Genomic DNA, 19,966 nt, shown 5'->3' with positions numbered 1-19,966 from the left:
GTATACTCGAGTGCATATAATCATCTTTATGCGCAAAAAGAAAAACCAATGCGGTCGTATCTGCCCCTACGTGAAAATGTACTTTTCCACCTATATTGCTCGCTTTTTTCCCCAACCTCAGAAATAATACGAAAATACTATACGGCATATAACGCAACAATATATGCGTTCGTGCTGCAAAGCTGCAAAACTGCGATGGCGCGTCATATAAGAAAGGTACTGCCGCTGCCTCTTTCTTTGTGGAAGAAAATTCCGCGGATGTTTTTCATTTGTCAGCGTGATTAAGATGGACGTGTATAGAGAATACCTTTGTTACCCTCCTGTCTTCCCCACAAAGTCGCTCCGCACATTCCAGCGATAACATCCACCATCGCTCCATATTTTTCAATCTAAAAGACTGCTATTCCGTTTCGTTTGCAAATAGCATGTTACGAGATTTTTTTCGCTAAACAAGCTAGATTTTTGAATTTATATCATTTTCAAAATAAATAATTTAATTGACGAAGGACAATAAGAGTATTGCGCAAAGTAGCTATAACGACATGGCGAAAAACACGAAGAATACACAAAGAAAAAGAGAACTGCGGCATAAATTACTAATAATTTCCAAGTCGTACGAGACTTTCCACTTTCCGTGTCTATTTTTACGCGCATTATCCGCGAAACTACATTGGTCAGCGCTGTTATCGCCGTAAACCGGCCATGCGCGCTCGAGATGCGTCCTCTTTTCGTATCTCCGTAATCGTATACGGGTTTCAATTTACGTAATCAACGACACACCATTTGGGTTTGCCACACTTTTCATGCGTGGATAATATTCGAAACTCGTCCAGAAAGGATAGATAAACGGAATTTGATGGAAAGTTTACGGAATGGAAATCTCTAAATAGTCCAACTAGCAAGAATGATATCTGTTAATTCTATCGGAAAATATTGCTCTGTCCCTCGAATAATGTTTGTCGCGCGTATATTAAACATTGACGAGTTAACTTGATTAATTTTACGTTTTTGGCAAACCACCATTTTTAATATAAATAACTGAGTAATATATGTATAAATGCCACTTCTTCGCTATTTTCGTGGAAAAAAAATCGTGCAAATCTATTAACCGTATCAGTATTTTCGTGGTAATCGGTTCGATCTCTCGGCAGTATATCGCCATTTTCGTGGAAATCACTGTTGACAGTATTACGTGTACTTTTCACGATAGCTACAGCAAATTTGCGAGGAAAAAGATTCAATGTCGTCCAATTATTCAAATGAGAGATATGTATACGAACCTCTAAAAATAAACGAGATATCTATATATAATAATATCTTTCTTGCTCTTTCTTTAATTCAGAAGTGTTCTTGCAATTTATTACTATCCAAACCTTAGTTGAGAAATTAATAAAATTTAACGAAATTATACATTTTTCCTGTATGCTTTCGGATTACTTTCCGGATGTGTATATTCGCGAACGCTGACCACGATAAGAACATATATTATACGTAGGCTTCGCATGTTTGCGAAACATATGCCTTTTCCGCTATTAAATTAAAAGTGTCAGTCAAAAGTTGAATTTCGATGTCAGTTTCTACGGGAGTCTAAATACAATAATTGTCTGTGAAACATTTCGCAATTACGCGACATGGGTGAGGACTGCCTGCATATCTGTTATTAGTTGCGTTTCAATTTAGATAACAACAGAACGGAACTACACATGTGTTGGTGTGAGTAGAGGATATTAAAAGAATTCGCCGGCAAATTTTACGACTGCACCACTATCGGAAAACGATCGAGTCTGTTTATTGCGTGTTTTCGAGATCCCTTTCATTGAAAGGATAACGTTCCTCGTTCGAGCTGCAAAATTCTCTGCGCTTTCAAAATATTCGATAGAAAAGACCGACACGGAACAAAAAAAATTTGATCGAAGTTGCACGCAAAGCGCAGGACGCGCCTGAAAAAAATCGCACAACCCCCGTCATTTTAATGAGCGGCCGCCGTTGTAATCAGCAAAATTTCCTCTTCCCTCGCCTTTGATCCTCGCTTTTGATAAAAAGGTTCTTGCTTTAATTATTGTCACTGTTTAAAGACTCTCTTTGTTGAAAATAGAGTACCTATACGGTATACAGCCGAATGCAATTCTGACTGTTCCTCCGGCCTTTTCACGTTCCGACATACAAAGGCTCTTGTTTATAACTCGACGAAGCTAAGGCGTCTACGAATATTATAGGCATGTTTCTACTAACTTTTTTTTTGATGTTTTAAAAATAGATCTAAGCACTCTAAAAATATGTATCACCAACTTTCAAGAACATTCTAAAATTTAACGATCCGCCCGCTCGTGCAATCGCCCCTAGAAAGCATAGTTATATTATAGTTCGCGAAATCGATAATCGCTCTATCCATTTCTATATATTATTTATAACGCCGTGTAAGTGCAACTTTAATAATTTCCTCTCTTCGTTTTATATCGCCAGTCGGCGCGATGTGATAACTATAACCCGCTTTATCTGTCGCTCCCGATTCTTTTCTACATTTAAAATATATATATGGCGCGCGCATCTGTCGCCGACACATGTCCGCGCGATTTTATCAAACGCACCGATAATGGGGTTTCGCGGTTGATCTGCATATCTGTTATCGCATTTTGTCGTAGTCGCGCGGGATGAAATCCCTATACCGTCTTTGTAATCGTCGATAAGAAACCGCCGGCTGGACGAACCAACCGGAGGCTTATCGGGAGTCGATAAACCACCATGCAACGACACATTGAAAAACTTGGTGCACGCGTCTAGAAAATCTCGGGTTTTAAAACCGTGTGAGAAAAACCAGACAGCGGAGCGTCGTTTACGCCTGTCACGTTTATCCTTTACGCGACCGATCAAGGAAATTTGTTCGTTAATTTCAATATTTGTGCAAATTTTCGAATCAATTTTGTGATTTAATACAAAAATATACTTTTCCTATATGTATGGGATACGCAACGGAGGGTGTATAGCAGAGAGAATATTTTGTCTCGCCATACGCATACGTCACACGCAACCCAATTTGCTCTTCTTCATAAAGCAGCAAGTAACAATGCGCGAATAATAAAAGTCATGACAAATCGTATTGATTGCGGAGAAACATTATTTCTGTTCGTAATTCTATTATGCGCGGTTTTATCTTTTACTATCATGAGATAGAAAAAAGATCGATACATTATTAATTATTATTATTAATTATTATTAAATTATTATTTAAGTATACTTAATGGAAATAATACCGTAATTAATTATTACGATATTATTTCCATCAAATATATTTTTCTTAACGATATAAATCATGTCTATTTCTTAATAATTAGTTACTCGAGAACATCCTTCTTATTAACGAAGAGACACATATAAATTGGAAATATTAATTATATAGGATTATTTATGTTTCGTGGGTGTGGAAGTGTTCTTTTTTGTGCAGCAAAACTTTAAAGATTCAATCAAAGTTTACGGTCATATCGCTTTTTCAAATAAGAATATAATAGAATATGTAACATTTACAATATATGTATAAAATTTCGTATTTAACGTGAAACGTTGAAGGGGATAAGCTTACCCTTATTTATTCAAGCCTTTGAAGCTGACTTTAATAATGCCGTTTAATTCGCCACATTAAACAACTCTTTTGGATCATAAAATTTTCGTAGAATTCCTTCGAGTTCATCAAAAGACGGATAATGTACTTATACTTTTACAATTTGATGACAATTTGGGTTTGATGCGACAATTGTCAAATGTCCCCTATATACAAAGTACGCCGCGTATAGAGCTTATCGCGTTATCTGGCGTAAAAATCCGGGTTAATTCTCCAGCTATTTACATTTCACGAGAACGTCGCCGACGGCGCGGTAAGAGAGAATCTGATTAACGTTCGGGCTGTGCTAATTCCCTAGCCCGATACGCACAGCAGTCGCGCCCTAATCCCACCCCGCCCGGTGGCGGCGGTTTGGGTGCCAAAATTTAAAGGGGAGGGGTGTGGAAGGAGGTGGGTCGCCGGGACAACGACGGAGATTGAAGGAGCGCCGCGGCGCCCCGTTGCCGGCGAGAATACGGGTCACCGTACCGATGTGCCGTCCCCGCCGAATCGTGACGGAGGGTCGCGCATCGATACGCCGGGCACGAGTGACGGCAACACACGTCCGAGTGCCGCGATAGGGCACTCGGACCCCGTACGCGGAGTATGGAGGAACAAATAGATAAATGAAGGTGAGGTGGAGGAAGAGGCAAATGAGGGAGAGGGGGGTGGGATGGTAGCGGAAGAGAAGGAGATGGAAGACGACAAATAGAGGAAGAGACGGGGGAGGAAGAAACGGAGGTGGACGTGGAGACCGACGAACTCGTCGACGCGGCGCCAGTCGTCGAGTCGCCATGTCACTGCGAGCAACTTGCAACTATCTCGCGGGGGCTGCCGCGCTACGCGTCGGGTTGTGAAGATTCGCCAGGGGACGCGACGGCGGCGGTGACGGTGGCGGCGGCGGCGACGACGGCAACGGCACTAACGGCAGTAGGGGTTGCGGACCCAAGACGCGAGGGAGTGCGTTCAGTGCCGTCGAGTTCCGCAAGTGGTGTTCTTCGCGCCCGGGCCGACCAAGCAGCCCGTTGTACTTCCAGTGTCGCGGAGACTTAACTTGGAAAGCTAACGATTGCACGTGATGGTTTAAACCCGCAATCTTATTTTTTTTTGTAGTAGATGTAATATGTCACAATTGTTGTACGTATATACATTGTAGCGAAGTTAACTAACATGGACTTGCAATGACATTGTTATACATAATTTTCTTTTCGGAGCACGATCTAATTTCAGCTTCGTAATTGGAGTTGCATGATTTTTAACTATTAGACGCGCAACGTTAGTCGGGGCGTATGGCTTGCTATGCTATTTAAAATTTGGTAACATCTCTCGATAGAAACTACGAAATAAAAAAAAGAAGAGCTATATCATCTATCGGCGACATCGACGCTCGCAGAGTAAAGTAGGCTCCGATCCTCACTTAACAAATAAATCTTTTATCAAGATTTATTGTATGTATCGTTAATCAAGATTTATTGTACACTCCGCAAACTTAGTTCGGTTAACTTTGCTCGGAAGAATTCGAAACCCAACTCTTCGGGGGAAACGGTGAAATATTGAAAGTAATTTATTCAAAAAACGATTAAATGCCGTTAATCATAATTTAATGTCGCACAGTGCAATATATCATTCCAAAAAAGTTCAAGCTTTAATTGAGATAAGTGTTTTACAAAAAAAGTGGAGTTTTTATCTCTTAGTTTAAAAGTCAGGAAAGAGCTAAGCTTGTAAAAACTGGGTATTAGAGAAGGCTTAATAGCGAGGTTAATTCTAAAGAAACTTCTGACCCATTTTGAAAATCGTGAAACGCTTTACTTGATCCTTTCGCGCTCTGACACGAAAAAGAGCCGATCTCATTTGAGAGAACGTGACACAACGAACGTGTCTTCTTTTCATGTCATATGTAAATCTAGTATGATGACTAGGATTTCGTAAAATCCCATGTGGAAACTAAGAAGAATAGAAGCTCGATATCACCCTCACGTATCTCCACCATTTACGTAGAAATAAAAGATTTCTCGCTGAACTGGCAAATCGTTCCATAAACAAACAAATCTTGTCGATTTGATTTACGGCATGGATTTAAATACCCGATTTTTCCGCGCGATAACGCGCGTTCAAAGAGCATCTTCGCTTATCCGTGGATTTCCCGGAAAAATTTGCGATTCGACGTAAAAGCGGAAAAAGCGTATTGGACACCTTGGATATTTCCCACGGCGAATATTCCACGACCTGACACTTGTCCGTAGAATTTACGGAATGCAGTTACGAGGACTCGTGTCAGCGTAACTTCTACGTGTCTATACATATAACAGTACGCTTCACATGCTCGGTTATCGAATCGCCATATCCGTCCACAACATCCGTTTGTCCTTCTGCCCGGATTTCTCGATCGCAAGATCGGGAGATCAAAGAAAAAAAAAAAGACCATTTTTCCATTTGTTATCGCCGATGCCGCGAATTATTCGAATCGAACACAAATGTGAAATGTCGATCACTCGAACGGCCCTTTGACGATATAAGGCCGATAGATTAATGGAAGGGATCGATGCTGTTGTTGGTCAAAGGTAGGACATAAGACCTATGTAAATGTGTACCGTTGTGTATCTTTGACGCATCGCTTATCACGGTGGCCTCCGGTATCGCGAATATTGGTCGCTTCGGCAAGGTAAAAGGTCGTTCCGGTGGTATCGATGTCTTCGCTCGATGTCCGATAAAGTAACTATGAGATGAACGGCCGCGCGCGCGTAGAGTCGCCTATCGATGAACTCAATTCAGTTATTCATTCATTAGATCTAGCCATTTGTGCTATTCTTGGCGTAGGCGTTTCATTTCCTTACATCGTTTTCAGCACAAAGCTTTCTCTTGTTGTTGTATCATATCACTGTCTAACATTTCTTTGAGTTCCTTAGCAGATGCTGGTCTGACCAATCTCTCCTTTGTATATATATATAACTGCGTTATCTTTAATCCAATTCTTTAAATAGAAATTCTAATAATATTTCAGAGTCGTTTGAATTCGCCTTTTGCATTTGAAGTAACGACTTCGAGTAAATGTCGCATGGTACGTATCGTGCTTTTCTGCTGTTGGGTTTGCAATAAGTATTTTCAATTGAATAAGCCGCAAGAATGTCGTTATCTTGAGAATCAATATTCTTAATGCGGGACTGCCCTAAGCGTTTGGCTCTTGACTAAATTTGCTTATTCAGAGAAGGGGAGTTTACCCATTGGCTATTCCTTCCGATAAAAATATACAAATATATTTTCATCGTAAGGAAAATATATGCGTACACTTTATGAGAATCGTTTATTAATGCTTTTGTGTGGGGAAAAAATTATCCTTTAGTATGAAAAAAATTCTTAACAAATAGGCGTAGGATCACAAAACCAAGTAGGGTAAAAAATTAGCTCATTTTTTTTCATATCATCATCATCATCATCATCATCATCATCATCATCATCAGCTAAGTAATAAACAATGGCCAAATTTCAAACATTAATGGATGTTAGAAATATATTTAACAATTATAATATACAATCGAGTTAGTTTACGTTTCGTGCCATACTTGGCCTTCTTCAGAACATTAAATCATAAATAATACCGCATTGACGATAAAAGACTCGGGTACGATCCGGCGCTACGATTTCCAGAATATGAAAATTAGTCAGACTAACAATCGACGACATATTCTGACTTCAACATGACTAATTTTCTACAGACATGGGTGAGATTTGATTGGAAATCGTAGCGCCGGATCGTACCCGAGTCTTTTATCGTCAATGCGGTATTATTTATGATTTAATGTTCTGAAGAAGGCCAAGTATGGCACGAAACGTAAACTAACTCGATTGTATATTATAATTGTTAAATATATTTCTAACGTCCATTAATGCTCGAAATTTGGCCATTGTTTATTACTCAGCTGTTGCTTTATCAAGCGTAATCATTTCGTTATCATCATCATCATCATCATCATCGTTATTCATCAGATTATTATTACATTGAACGGAAATTAATTTAATTAACTCTACATAATCAAAGAAAATATAGATAAAGTTTAATTGAGAAACTTTGAATGAATAAAATGCTTTCGCTTATTAAAGCACGAAGAATATATATATATATATATATATATATATATATATATATATATAACACACACAAGAAAATAATAGTTAATAAATATATTTTTCCGAGAGCTATCTATTTCGTATAGAATTAAAAAAAAAAACAGTTTTCCAAACTTTTATTTTACTTTAGAAAAAACCATTGTACTTTAGAAAACATACTTTGTCACTTGCTGTCACATCTATTTGACTTCGATATCGCGGTGTACATACAATTATCTACGCCAATCTACGGTGACACATTATGGCAATTATTTTCACAGGTGTGACAACTATCTGCAAGTTGCGACGTATATCATTTATCGTAAGACACTAACAATAAGTACAAGTGCATCCCAGCGCGTTTCGTTATCCTGTATTATTTAAAAGATCACAGAAGTGGCGGATAAACGTACACATAAGACACGTTAGATCGCATTTCATTTCTCCCGTTTCCGTGTGTATCGGTGATCTCCTCTTCGACATCGCCCAACACCGACTTCGGCAATCGACCCGGATGTCAAGAGAGATAGAATTCAAATTACCACACGGGCGCAAGAGGCGTTCCCTGTAATTGATATTCCTCGCGTACGCTGTGAGATATAAAGCATCAGCGGCGGCGCGGATAAGCGACGGGATCCAAAAACAACGAGCCTCGCGTAGTCGAGATTCGTCAAAGAATCTCACAACACCTGTGTAACGCCGAGCGATTCTCACCGCACGTTGCGACGTGTGGCAATTCCATTGCAATTTGGCTCGCACAAGTCGCACAGCGATGCGGATACCGACGCTCGTCGTCATCGCCGGCTGTTCAACGACATTATGATGATGATGTGACGCTACCAAAAGGTGAACGTACCAAGTCAGTCTCCCAGTGAGCAGGCTGTATGTAATAAAACCGCGTAGTTGTGCATAGTCATACTGTTAAATTGTACGTAATACGTAGAGACATCGCCACGCGTATAAAAAAGAAACTGGCGAAAATGCTGTGCTTGGATATCAAACTCGTTTCGCGAATACGGGGTGCCTCCTCCGGGACTGCTTCGTCAACGCACTCGGCGACCGCCTCAGCCTCGTCATCCTCGACGAGCGCGAGCTCCGCGGAGAAAAGCAAGTCTCGCAGAGTGAAACGCGAAAGCGGCGAGGTCGCCAGTTCGATCACGATCAGCGACAGCGAGGAGGAATCGTTGCGACCTAGTTCGAGCGTCCAGGAGATGATACGCAGGAACAGATCCAGATCGGTGTGCGTGGCGGCGATCATGCCGCCCTCCCAACTTAGGCAGCTGCATCGACGCGCCAGTCATGTGTACGTTGCTCTACACAGTAAAAAATCGTACGTCCAAATGTTAAGATTTTCTTGTGTTACCAAGATTTGACTATTATTTCAATGTAAAATTAACATACAACAGCTATGTTATTATTTTCGTAACATTTTCATGTGTTATATTTATGTCAACGTGATAACTAACACTTTATGTATGTCATTTAGAAATTGAATATTATTTTGTGTTCTTTTAACATAATTATTTCAAAAAATCAACACGTCTCAAAGTTATTTTAACATAAACAAAAGTTAAAGTAAATCTTCTTTCTCAAATAATCGTAAACTTTGACATATAAAATAATCAAATTTACTGAAATATGTGTTAATATAACTCAAAATAAAAAGTATAATATACATTTCGTAAGAGTTACATTAAATCAGACAAAGCAAAATGTTATATCGACATTTTGTACAAGTTATTTTTACATTATACTTAAAGTTAAAAGAACACATATAAATGTAAAATATAGTGTCAATAAATTAACATTTCTAATTTATCAACAAGTAACACACGATGAATGAGTTATTTTAACATAAAATTTAGAGTGGACTTTCTGGGACATTTGAAAAATGTTACGATCAACATTTTATTTTTTACTGTGTAATGCGTGATCTCTGCTCTAGCGGCGAATGTCATTATACGCGCGAAATGCCAAAAGTTGCGAGTCAAGTAACGAGTTGACTGACCTATTTTCTCAATTATGTTCCCATTACCTTCTTCGAAGAGGATAAACAAGTAGTTATTCTCTCGCTGTGCTCGACTTATTTTCTTATTTGCCGCGTGAACTTGTATCAATTTACTCGCTGACTTATTTTTTATTACCTTTTATTGAAAAAATAAGAGCAATTCACTATACTTGTTGCTCGATCTTTTCTCTATTTGCTTCACTCAGAAACCAATAAAACCTTGTCGCTAAAATGTCACCCGATCTAACGGGTAACGCTGTGCGATCCATGCGAATCCCGAATTTTGAACAGTGTAACTGTTCCTCTTTGTGTCTCTCATGTAACGACCTCTCCCGATTACCCGGCCAATTCGACCTCGACGTAGCTTCTCGTTAACCTAGATATTCATGTCGTGAAAAATGAGAAGCGCAAGAGGAATTGAGTCGACGAACGAAGGGTCGTATATTACGTTCACACTATATGGTAGCCGCGATTCGCTCGTCGGGGGATGATTGTATTTGATCGGGATACATTTAGTGAATCAATGATAATTATCGTGCCGATAGCGTTTAATCTTTCGTGCGAAAGAGAATATCGAAGAACGCGGTCCCGCACGAACGTCGCTTTCAGTTTTAATCATAGATTATTTGCCCAATGAAATAAATTCTTTCCAGTAAAAATTTTGGAAAGATATTCTTTTATTGCAACCTCTCTCGTAATATTAAACATTCAATATTAAACATCTCGGTAATTAAATTGCAAATTAAAATTCCGAAAAGGTCGCACGACTTCGGATAAACACACACACAACGAGGCTTTCTATTTCAAAACGTTTTCTTAGGAAACTCAATTTGCAAAAAGCTATTTATTTGGGACATCTATCTAATTTTAAAATTATCTATAAATCTATATCACAATAATTTTAGTTAAAGGGATGATTGGATTTTAGTTAAAGTCCAGATTGGTCAAAGAATTGGTCTTTGTCATTAAAATTGAGGTCATTCTGGGTCACTCTACGAGCACAGAAATCGATTCGTAACGCGGTTACGAGTCCATTTTGGAGTAAAGTAGAAAATTCGAGCAACATTTAAATTCGTTTTTTTTTTTAATTCAGCACGTAATTTTGTTTTTAAATAGCAAACATTGTGCTGAGAGCACCGCGGAAGGGCGCGGTGAGGCCGATAGAAAAACGTACGTGTTCTCGACCGAGAATGCCGTTCACCGCGGCGGACGAGGCGTGCCTTTCCTGATGTGAACGATTCCATAAGATTGCGTAGTACACGTGTCGCAAAAAGATGCTATAAAAAACGTTTACGCGAGGTCACTTGTTTCTGAATAAGTGCGAATCATTTCGTAACAAAAAAAAAACGCGTAGAGGTAGAGAATCAAACGTGTTTGCAGAACGCGTATTACGCCTCCGGCGAGCACGGACGAGTAAACTTTATTAAAGCGCCTGGTATGAAAAATCTCCGAGATAAAATTATATCCTCCCGGGCAGGCTCGAGCTATATCTATAAACGTGAAAAATCGTGTTTCAGATCCACCACAGACACGACAACGAGGCGAGGCGTCCTGGCGAGACGATGTTACGGCAGTGTCGAAATGGTAAGGAAACAATGAAAAGAGTGTAGATACGTATATACCTAGGTAAGAGCCTCGCTCTACTTGTTACAAGAGTCTTACGAGCCGTATGCACAAGTACTTTTGCAAGGTAAACGCTAATCACTGCGATAAAACGAACGAGCGCCCTATGATAATCCGCGACACGTCCGGTAAGCTGATTACATTGTTTCTCCCTCTATCTTTCTGTTTATCTATTGATTTGCTTATCGCATAAGTTCGCCGAAGCTGCGCTCGGGTTGTGCTTGACTTGTGCGCTGATAGAGGATGTCGCAGTACGTTCAGACGCGAAGTTTTAAGAACATAGTTTTACCAGAAAATAGAAAGGAGAAAAATTTCTTAAATAATTAAGATAGCTATCAAGTAGAATTTCAAGCAAAAGTATAAAGTAAATTTTTAATAAATCCGCGAGTAAAAAGCATACTACTTTGTATTAATAATGAAGTATTTTCATACATTTTTGTTCTCTCTCTCTCTTTCAAGGCTTTAAATTTTATACTTATAATTTTTCAACTTTTCTGTTCCTTTAGAAACATGCATTTCGTTCTTTCGGTCTTTCAATTCCTTCACGACGCCGATATTTTCAATCAGAGACGGAAAGCTCCTATTTTTTTTCATTTAGAAATGAGTCGTGAATGAAAGAGAGAAAGAGAGAGAGTAATATTTTTCAATAGAATTTGATTATGTTCAGTTCCGTGGAAATAAAATTGAGTTCTCGAAATCGCAAATTATTTATAAAATCTGTATGAAAAGATTTTCAAGTCCGCGCGAATTCGGTTTTAGATTTACATTCCGACTTTCATTCGCACATGTTTCAAGGCTTCGGAATCTATATAACGATTCGCAAATTCGAAACTGGAACATGTTGACTCGCGCCGACATTCTACGCTATACGTATTTGATAATCGCGACGCTCGAAAATGTCTTTCCAGCTGCCGCAGATCGAGCAGGACGGAGCCGACAATGGCAGAAGATTTCGAGTGGAGAACGGAGACTCTCTCGGGGAAAAAGAAGAGGTGAGGAAGCGTTGCTTAATGATCAAACGATCCACTTCTTTCTTCTACCACTCGAGATTCGTCCCGTTTCGCATATAATTGCTCGTTCTTTACCTCGTTTCATCCTTCATCGTATCCCACTTTCTGCCACGGATTATGTGCGTAACGATGAACGATTTTTCCATCAACAGATGTTCGGTTCGCCGAGTACGCCGATATTAGAAAATCCGGAGTACCAAACGCGCTGGTATTTTAAATACTTCTTGGGCAAACGTAAGTTGAACGTTGAACATATATCTGTAATTTTGTTTAGAACTTCTGCCCGCAACTTTATGGGCGCTCTAATTTCTTAAATTGTGTTTTTTTTTCCACGTGTAATAATATTGCGGAAATATGATGGAAAATTTCATCAGCGTTCCATTTATGTAAATCGATTCACGTTCTTTATTCGCTCGACCGAGTTAATCATTGTTGCGTTTGATGAAAATGTATGCATAGAATATTATATTTTGTATTTTTTGTAATAGCTCGTAACTTGCAAGAACTAAAAAAAGTAATTTACGATAGAAAGATCATAATATACAATCAAGTATATCAAATAAAAAGAATATTAATTATTTTATTTATGCACAGTGCACCAAAATTATATCGCTTCTGACCAGGAGAAGAATGCTCTCTTTCTCTCGGTAGTCACGAGCGAAGTCGGTGATCAATGCGTACCGCACTACAGAGTTATTCTATGGAGGCGAACCGTGAGTAGATAATGTATTATTTAGTAACGGGAGGGATCCCTTCTGGGACAAATTTATGAAATTATTTATGATCTTAGCCTTTCCTTTCTTTCTCCGGTTTTTTTCCATCTTTTCTTTTTTCTCACGTCAGTATAAGAACTGTGGGGAGTCCCTTTACGTCGAGAACTCAGCCTTCATTTTTTTTTATAAATGAAGTATATTTATTGCTACAATTTACTTATGGTAAATCAATATCCATATATCTTTTTTGTAATATCCAATTTACTCTCTTTGTACACAACATATAAAGATATTAGATTTGATGTAACTCAACTCGCTTTTATTGTAACATATCCGATATCGATTCCCTGGTAGACTGATATATCTCGAAAAATAAAATTATTATTATTATTGTAAATATAAAGTCAATTGTAGTAAATTGAGAGATGTTTTATGTGTGTAGGGCGCGCAGAAAATATCGCTGCCGTATTCGGCGAACAAAACATTGACTATCAGACAAATTCTCAGGTAACTATCTCTATATCCACCAAATTGAAAGGGAATACGTAGGTAATTTATTATTGACGTTTCAGCAACTTTTTCAGTCTGGAAAAACTCGACAAGGCGCCGCGAGAAGTTTTCACACCCGAGCTGCAAAAGGTACGTTTACAAGGGTCTCATACCATTTCACGCTCGAGGACAAGCGTCATAAAGGAGGTACGACGGATTAATTCAATGATCCTTCGCAGGATCTGTTACTGTTGGAGGAACAAGAAGGCTCGGTGAACTTCAAGTTTGGTGTAATCTACGCGAGAGAGGGTCAGACCATCGACGACGAGATGTTGTCTAATGGTAAGCCCGGGGAAGTGTCAGCGGGGACAAAAGACAAGTCTCGGTGGGATGGGAAATTAAGTAATAATAGATAGCGCTATATCGATCCCTGAGAAACGTTTCTCATTGCTCGTAGAAAGAGGTAGCCCAGGTTTCGAGAGCTTCCTGGAGATCCTAGGTGAGAGGATACGGCTCAAAGGTTGGGACAAATATAGGGGCGGCTTGGATGTGAAAGGTACGCTTGATGACATGGATATTGGCGGTGCAAACTCGAGATTTGCAATCAGAAGAGCCTGCAATCGTCACTCGTCTCTTCAGATTGTTACGCTGAGACAGGATTTGAAAATTTTCTATCCTACCTCCAAATCTTCCAACTAACAAACCGTTTGATTATTTTTCATTGCTATACTTTTTTTATGAATATAATTGTAATAATACACGCATATATACACATATTAAACTATCGATAAATATATTGCTGATGAAGTATAAAACTTTCCTTCAGTTTTTCGTAGTCTTTTCATTTTTCGCTCTATATTCACTACGTGAATAAACTCGCAGTAACTCAAAGAAAATCTTTTCTTTACTTCCACGATTCTACTCGCACGTTCCGTCGTTTTTCAGGGGATATGACGGGCAAGGAAAGTTATTACACGGTTTATGCGGGTCACGAAGTTATGTATCATGTTAGTACGATGCTACCGTATTCGAAAGACAATCCGCAGCAGCTCGAAAGAAAAAGACACATCGGCAATGACATTGTTAACATCATTTACACGGACGATCCATCAGCCATTGATACTTTCAATCCGAACTGCATAAGAAGTCAATTTACCCGTAAGTTAAGAAAAATATCATGATAAGGTTATGAACAATATATTAAACTGAACCTCGTCTATTGTTGTTTACACAAAGAACACGCGAGCTAAAATACCATGTAACGATTTTCAATTTTCTTATACAGCTTCCTTTTTTTCCTTTTTACGCCTACAGATTTTTTTCGCGTTCCTTTAAACTTCAACGTACGTTATATCGCGCATTTGACCTACTTCCGTTACGTATATTTCCAATTATAATGCAAATGAAGTTTGAGAAAATGCCATTAAAATCATTCTTTCCGTAGCTTCTATCGTCCCTGCTAATTACTAATCGTAAATCGATTAAAAATTTGCTGTTTTCGTTGCTTTTAATACACTACGTCCTTGCTTCGATTTGTGATTAGTAATTAGCAAGGGACGATAAAAGCTACGGAAAGAATGTTTTTAATGGCATTTTCTCATTCCGCATTTACGTCTTTCTTTGAAAAACGAAAAAGTGCATTTTTTATAGAATAAATGAACCGCTAATGTAGTTACATAAAATAAATATTGTGGAATTAAAGTATATAAGTATATAAAACATAAAAGGAAAGAAGATCATTAATTGAATGTTAATTAATCTTCTATTATTTAGACGTGTTTGCCGTGGTAGCGACCGAGGCGGACGGCAAGGGTTGGCGGGTCGCTATTTATTGCGACGAGAACGTACCTCTATTCGGACCGAGCCTTCCCTGTCCGCCGGTTTTCGAGGATCCGTATAATCTCAGGGAATTTCTCCTTGTTAAGTTGATCAATGGCGAGAAAGCTACATTTGACACTCCAACATTCTCCATGAAGAGGGAAAGAACCCTCGACGCCCTATTGCAGAACATGTACCAGGAACATTCGCAAGACAGCAAGAGCAACGTAAGTTATTTTACAGAGGCTGCCCTTTTAATTAATCTCGCTTGTATTCACCCGCTTTCCATTAATTTTACTTACAATCATGATGAAGTGTATATATAATAACGCAATAATATTAATTATAATATCAATATTTAATATTTTGAAAATAATGTATATATAGGTAATATTAATATTTAAATAATATAATACTTAAATAATATCTTTTCTCAAAAAGTGCTAGGAAGCAATTAAATAGTCAAAGCGAAAAGGATGATGTTTAAAAAAAAAAGTCAATTCAATATGATTTCGTAACAGAGCATGCTAAATCGCCGAGCACTCTCGGATGTCGTGGAGGCACCGGGTCGACGGCGAGAAGAGACGCGCGCCGTCGAGATGGTGCGAGTCGGACAAGCCTTGAAGTTGGAAGCTATCATGCGTGGCCTCGCACCCACTTCTCTCGCCACCGTCGGTCCTCTAAAGCCCAGGCCATGGGAACCGAGATGCATCTATCCTGACTTTCCCAACGAAGTTGTCTGCGGTGACGTCTGGCTGGAGAACAGGCTGATCCTCGCCTCGGAAAACGGAACGTTTCTCATCGAAGGTAATTCACGAAACACGTAGATTATCTCAGAACCTGATTGACCGAGATCTAACGAGACACAATTTTTTCGCGATCGAGGAAAGCTTCGATTGTGTATCAAATAACAACGAAGTAGAGTGTAGTGTACTAAAAGCAACTGCAGAGTAAGTAATTTATCGAAGAACCAATTTGGGAATTATTGCAACAAACAATAGCTATTATCGGAAATATTACAAAATTTCAAATAGATTTCTAATAAATTTCAAATTTGGAATTAAAATAAATTCAATTCCAATCGATTATATACGTTTGTCGATTTTCTTTCCAGACGGGCTTTCGCACAGAATGCTGTTCGACGAGTCGGTGCAGATCAAGCAGTTAGACGTGGTCGAGCAACACGGTATACTCCTGTTCCGCGCCGGCGACAAAGGCAAGGAGAGCGTTTACGTTTTTCGGCTGCGAGAGTTCGAGAGCGATGCGTCCGTGAGATGCGCCGAGTTGTTCAACGATCGTGAGAACGACGACCGGGAGAGGGAGGAGGAGGACGTCGACGAAGACGTCGAGGACGAGGACGATGATGGCGACGAGGACGACGCTGACGAGTGCGACAACGCGTTCGCACGTGCTACCGCCAAGTTTCAGCCGGTGACGCGTTCGCGAACACGAATGCGCGTTCGCGCCCTGGCCGTTCGGAATCGAGCGCACATCAAGGAAAGGAAACTGCGACGTACACGGGGATGTCAATTGTACAGCACCACGAGACCCGGAGGCTCGCATTTGCGCATGGTAAGAAAGCGTGTCGGAGACAGTTGATCGAAAAATCTATCTCTTTCTACCTGTCCTAATCATTATTACAAGTTTGTATCGCGAGACAAGATTATGCATGGTTGTGGTACGAAACAGTGCGTGGTCGTCGGCCGCCGACTCACGGTCCTCCAGTGGAAGCACAACGCAGCCTGGACCATCTGGTGCTCGTCAGCCGACACCGACACCGTCGACGGTTTTCTACTACTGAAGGAATTCACCGCGAGCGAGACACCATCGTTAGTAACGATGATCGAGAGCGCCGATCCGGCGAACGAGTGGACACTGTGCTGCGGCGCCCGTCATCACTTCGAATTGATCTCCGCTTCCGGTACTTCGAGGATAGTCCACATGGAAGCAACGCCTAAGCCACACCTGGTGGCGGCGTTGGATCTTCGTGAGGACGAGGAGCCGGAACTGATACTTTGTTACAATAGTAGGTCGCGTTCCACTTTAACTCTTAACCCGAGACATCGATATCTCAAGCTCGAGCAATAATTCATAATTTGTTTATGCAAGAAATACTCGAGAGATTTCGGAGAACGTTCATCTTTAGCATTTAGAACCATCGATGAGATTAACGCGTACATCAGTTTTTACTATTTAAAAATACACTGCATCTATACCCTTGATAAAGGGATAAAAAGATAAAATAAATTGATCAATTTTACCTTTTATATAGTGCAGTAAAAGTCACGGAAAATCTAAAAAAAAAAATGCACCGTTATACATTCAAATTAGTCCATTTGAACTGCTTCGGTAGTTCTAGTATATCAATTATCTTTTCTGGCGTATCGGTTTGAGAGTTAACGGCGATCCACATAATGCATAGATGTCCATGCATCGATATTCAACTTTACTTGCTTTAGATACGTGCCACTTTCAAAAGCTGGCAGAAGAGAACGCTGCGCCAACCGAATTCGATTTTAATTGGAATTCGATGCCGACAGCCGTAGGTGAGACAATTTAAAATCGTTTATAAACATTATATATAACGTAATCGTAATAAACATTGGGAGATAAAATAGGAATTTGCATTAAAATCTTTCGAGCATATATCGACGTCTATCTTGACAGATGTTGCATTTGTTTATGACAGCCTGTGCCTTCCCATATGTGATCGCCTTCACCAACGACACGATGGAGATTCGATTGATAATAAACGGCAACCTCGTTCACACGATCGCCATGCCCAATCTTAGCTTGATCACCTCGAAGCGAGACATCTTCTTCGCGACCACGGCGCCGGAATTTTTCCCAGGAAAATGCGAGCGAATTCGATTGGATTCGAAACCTCTCGAGAAGGAAGAAATGCCCTGCAGCCCACCGCCGTCTTCGTCCACCTCTCGATCGAGTGTTCCAAGTACGTGGTCTTTGGTTCTCTTGCCCCGCGATTAAAACCCGAAATCCTCATGCCTCATCGATCCGATCGCTATCTCCGAACGCTTGACAAACGTATTGAGGTCAACTGTCCCCGAATCCTGGGGAATCTGCCTTTCGCAGACAGTCAAGGCGACTGGAAGCCGATAAGGATCTACCGGATACCGCTGCAGACCCTGTCGAGAAGCACGGCGTCCAACTGCAGTCAGAGGAGGTGTCCGAGTCCCGCGGAGCCGGAAATCGTCTCCGCGCCACCGACCTCCGACAGAACCTTCCTGACCGTCGAACCTCAACGTGTGCTGAGCAGGTCCTGCAGCAGCAGTCCTACACCCACACCAACCACGAATTTGCCGTCGCAAATGCCATCGCCATGCAAAAAATAGACGCCGTAGTTGTCGGTGCTTTGCCGGTCGATCACGTAAAAGTAAAAGAAAAAAAAAAAAAAGAAACCGATCGCACGTACCTGATTTCTCGTCATCGTACGAGAGAACACATGGAAATCTTTGTCGCATTGTTATGCTATTAGCGCGCGTCGCGCTGCACGTATATCTTGAATGTAAGCGCGACCGCGCGTACAAGTTATCGTTCGGCGGATAGATTTTGACGAGGGCACAATAGTGTCTTAATTACGGAGGAACCTGCTATATAATTATCATTTTTCTTCGCTTCTTACGTCTTTATTTCCACATATTCTACTACCGTTACTTTAATAATTCTCTGTTGCGGCACACATGGAATTTTCCGTTTGTTCCAATTTTATGTAATGCACATTAAAAAAACATTGCGTTAGAATTCAGATTTTTTTTAAGCGAGACAATTGCAAATATTTCGATAATAAATTGCGTTCTACGGTAATCCTCCCATTCCTCCTATATGTATATATCTCTTCTAATATTTTTCTTTTGATAATAGCAACGATGCAAAATTTCGTTAAAATATTTCGTTTTAAGAGGCGCATCGCTCTTCTCTATTAAGTTAAACCGATTTTACCTCGCGTCGTCCGTAATTAAGGCATCGTGGCGCGATAAGGACGATGTTTTGGACACTGTGTGCTTTGGGATTTTTTCCAAGTGACGTTGTATATCTTAGCTTCTCACTGTTTCGAAACCAATCTTAAACAATAAGATTCAGGCTAATGACCGTGATAATGGACGACGGTCGAAAATATTTTTGACGATTCTACTTGACCGTGGAACAAACGCGTAGGCAGTTATGATAATACGTAAGAAAATGGGCATTTTTGGGATGCGCGTTAGCCGGATGAATCACGCGTTTCTTCGAAAGTAGAACAGAGGCATGCGAAGAATGTCGGAGATGATCGTGCATGGTCGATCGATCCCCCGATGATCAATACCGTCGGGCTACACGCCGCATCCGGACTTATTTTTATTTAAGAAAATATATATAACCATTATTCCGACGTGAGCGTCGATGTTAACGCGTCATGTGTATATACTTAATACAAAGTAACGAATAAAGTATATATGTTACCGTTGCATTTCCACCGAAAACGATGAAGCGATATTTTTTCAATTCTTCTCGCGCTTTCTCTCTCCGTCCCCCTTCGATCGCTACTCCAATCTATAATTTTAAGATAATACCTATTCAATATACGATAAATTTATTTAATTGTTTT

At 40.0% G+C, this 19,966-nt stretch overlaps 2 protein-coding genes across 12 annotated transcripts in view; one reads left to right on the top strand and one right to left on the bottom strand.

Moving 5' to 3' along the window:
• The window catches only part of LOC143900391 (GTPase-activating Rap/Ran-GAP domain-like protein 3), a 27,652-nt gene extending 7,811 nt beyond the window's left edge, over positions 1-19,841 (top strand). The window contains exons 1-17 of one of the 3 annotated variants that reach the window (XM_077411665.1): positions 8,111-9,029; positions 11,225-11,291; positions 12,239-12,322; positions 12,493-12,574; positions 12,935-13,053; positions 13,496-13,560; positions 13,626-13,692; positions 13,782-13,884; positions 14,000-14,098; positions 14,488-14,700; positions 15,316-15,587; positions 15,882-16,167; positions 16,475-16,932; positions 17,050-17,386; positions 17,820-17,906; positions 18,050-18,313; positions 18,454-19,841. In XM_077411665.1, the coding sequence (XP_077267791.1) occupies positions 8,680-9,029; positions 11,225-11,291; positions 12,239-12,322; positions 12,493-12,574; positions 12,935-13,053; positions 13,496-13,560; positions 13,626-13,692; positions 13,782-13,884; positions 14,000-14,098; positions 14,488-14,700; positions 15,316-15,587; positions 15,882-16,167; positions 16,475-16,932; positions 17,050-17,386; positions 17,820-17,906; positions 18,050-18,313; positions 18,454-18,713 (3,213 nt within the window). In that variant the 5' untranslated portion in view covers positions 8,111-8,679 and the 3' untranslated portion in view covers positions 18,714-19,841. Of the gene's footprint in view, positions 1-8,110; positions 9,030-11,224; positions 11,292-12,238; positions 12,323-12,492; positions 12,575-12,934; positions 13,054-13,495; positions 13,561-13,625; positions 13,693-13,781; positions 13,885-13,999; positions 14,099-14,487; positions 14,701-15,315; positions 15,588-15,881; positions 16,168-16,474; positions 16,933-17,049; positions 17,387-17,819; positions 17,907-18,049; positions 18,314-18,453 lie in introns of those variants that run through there. The other 2 variants (XM_077411666.1, XM_077411667.1) reach the window with 2 other exon arrangements.
• Positions 1-19,966, bottom strand: part of LOC143900397 (uncharacterized) — a 141,710-nt gene that overhangs the window by 120,403 nt on the left and 1,341 nt on the right. For 6 of the 9 annotated variants that reach the window (XM_077411681.1, XM_077411682.1, XM_077411683.1 and 3 more), the window contains exon 2: positions 19,822-19,911. In XM_077411681.1, coding sequence (XP_077267807.1) covers positions 19,822-19,911 — 90 coding nt within the window. Of the gene's footprint in view, positions 1-12,415; positions 12,510-19,821 lie in introns of those variants that run through there. The other 3 variants (XR_013257775.1, XR_013257774.1, XM_077411684.1) reach the window with 2 other exon arrangements.

The sequence above is a fragment of the Temnothorax americanus genome, unplaced genomic scaffold, assembly GCF_048541705.1.
Source record: "Temnothorax americanus isolate GAGA-0224 unplaced genomic scaffold, ASM4854170v1 Scaffold3, whole genome shotgun sequence".
Classification (NCBI taxonomy): Eukaryota; Metazoa; Arthropoda; class Insecta; order Hymenoptera; family Formicidae; genus Temnothorax; species Temnothorax americanus.
The sequence above is the reverse complement of the archived record's forward strand: the minus strand, read 5'-3'. Positions and strand labels throughout refer to the sequence as shown.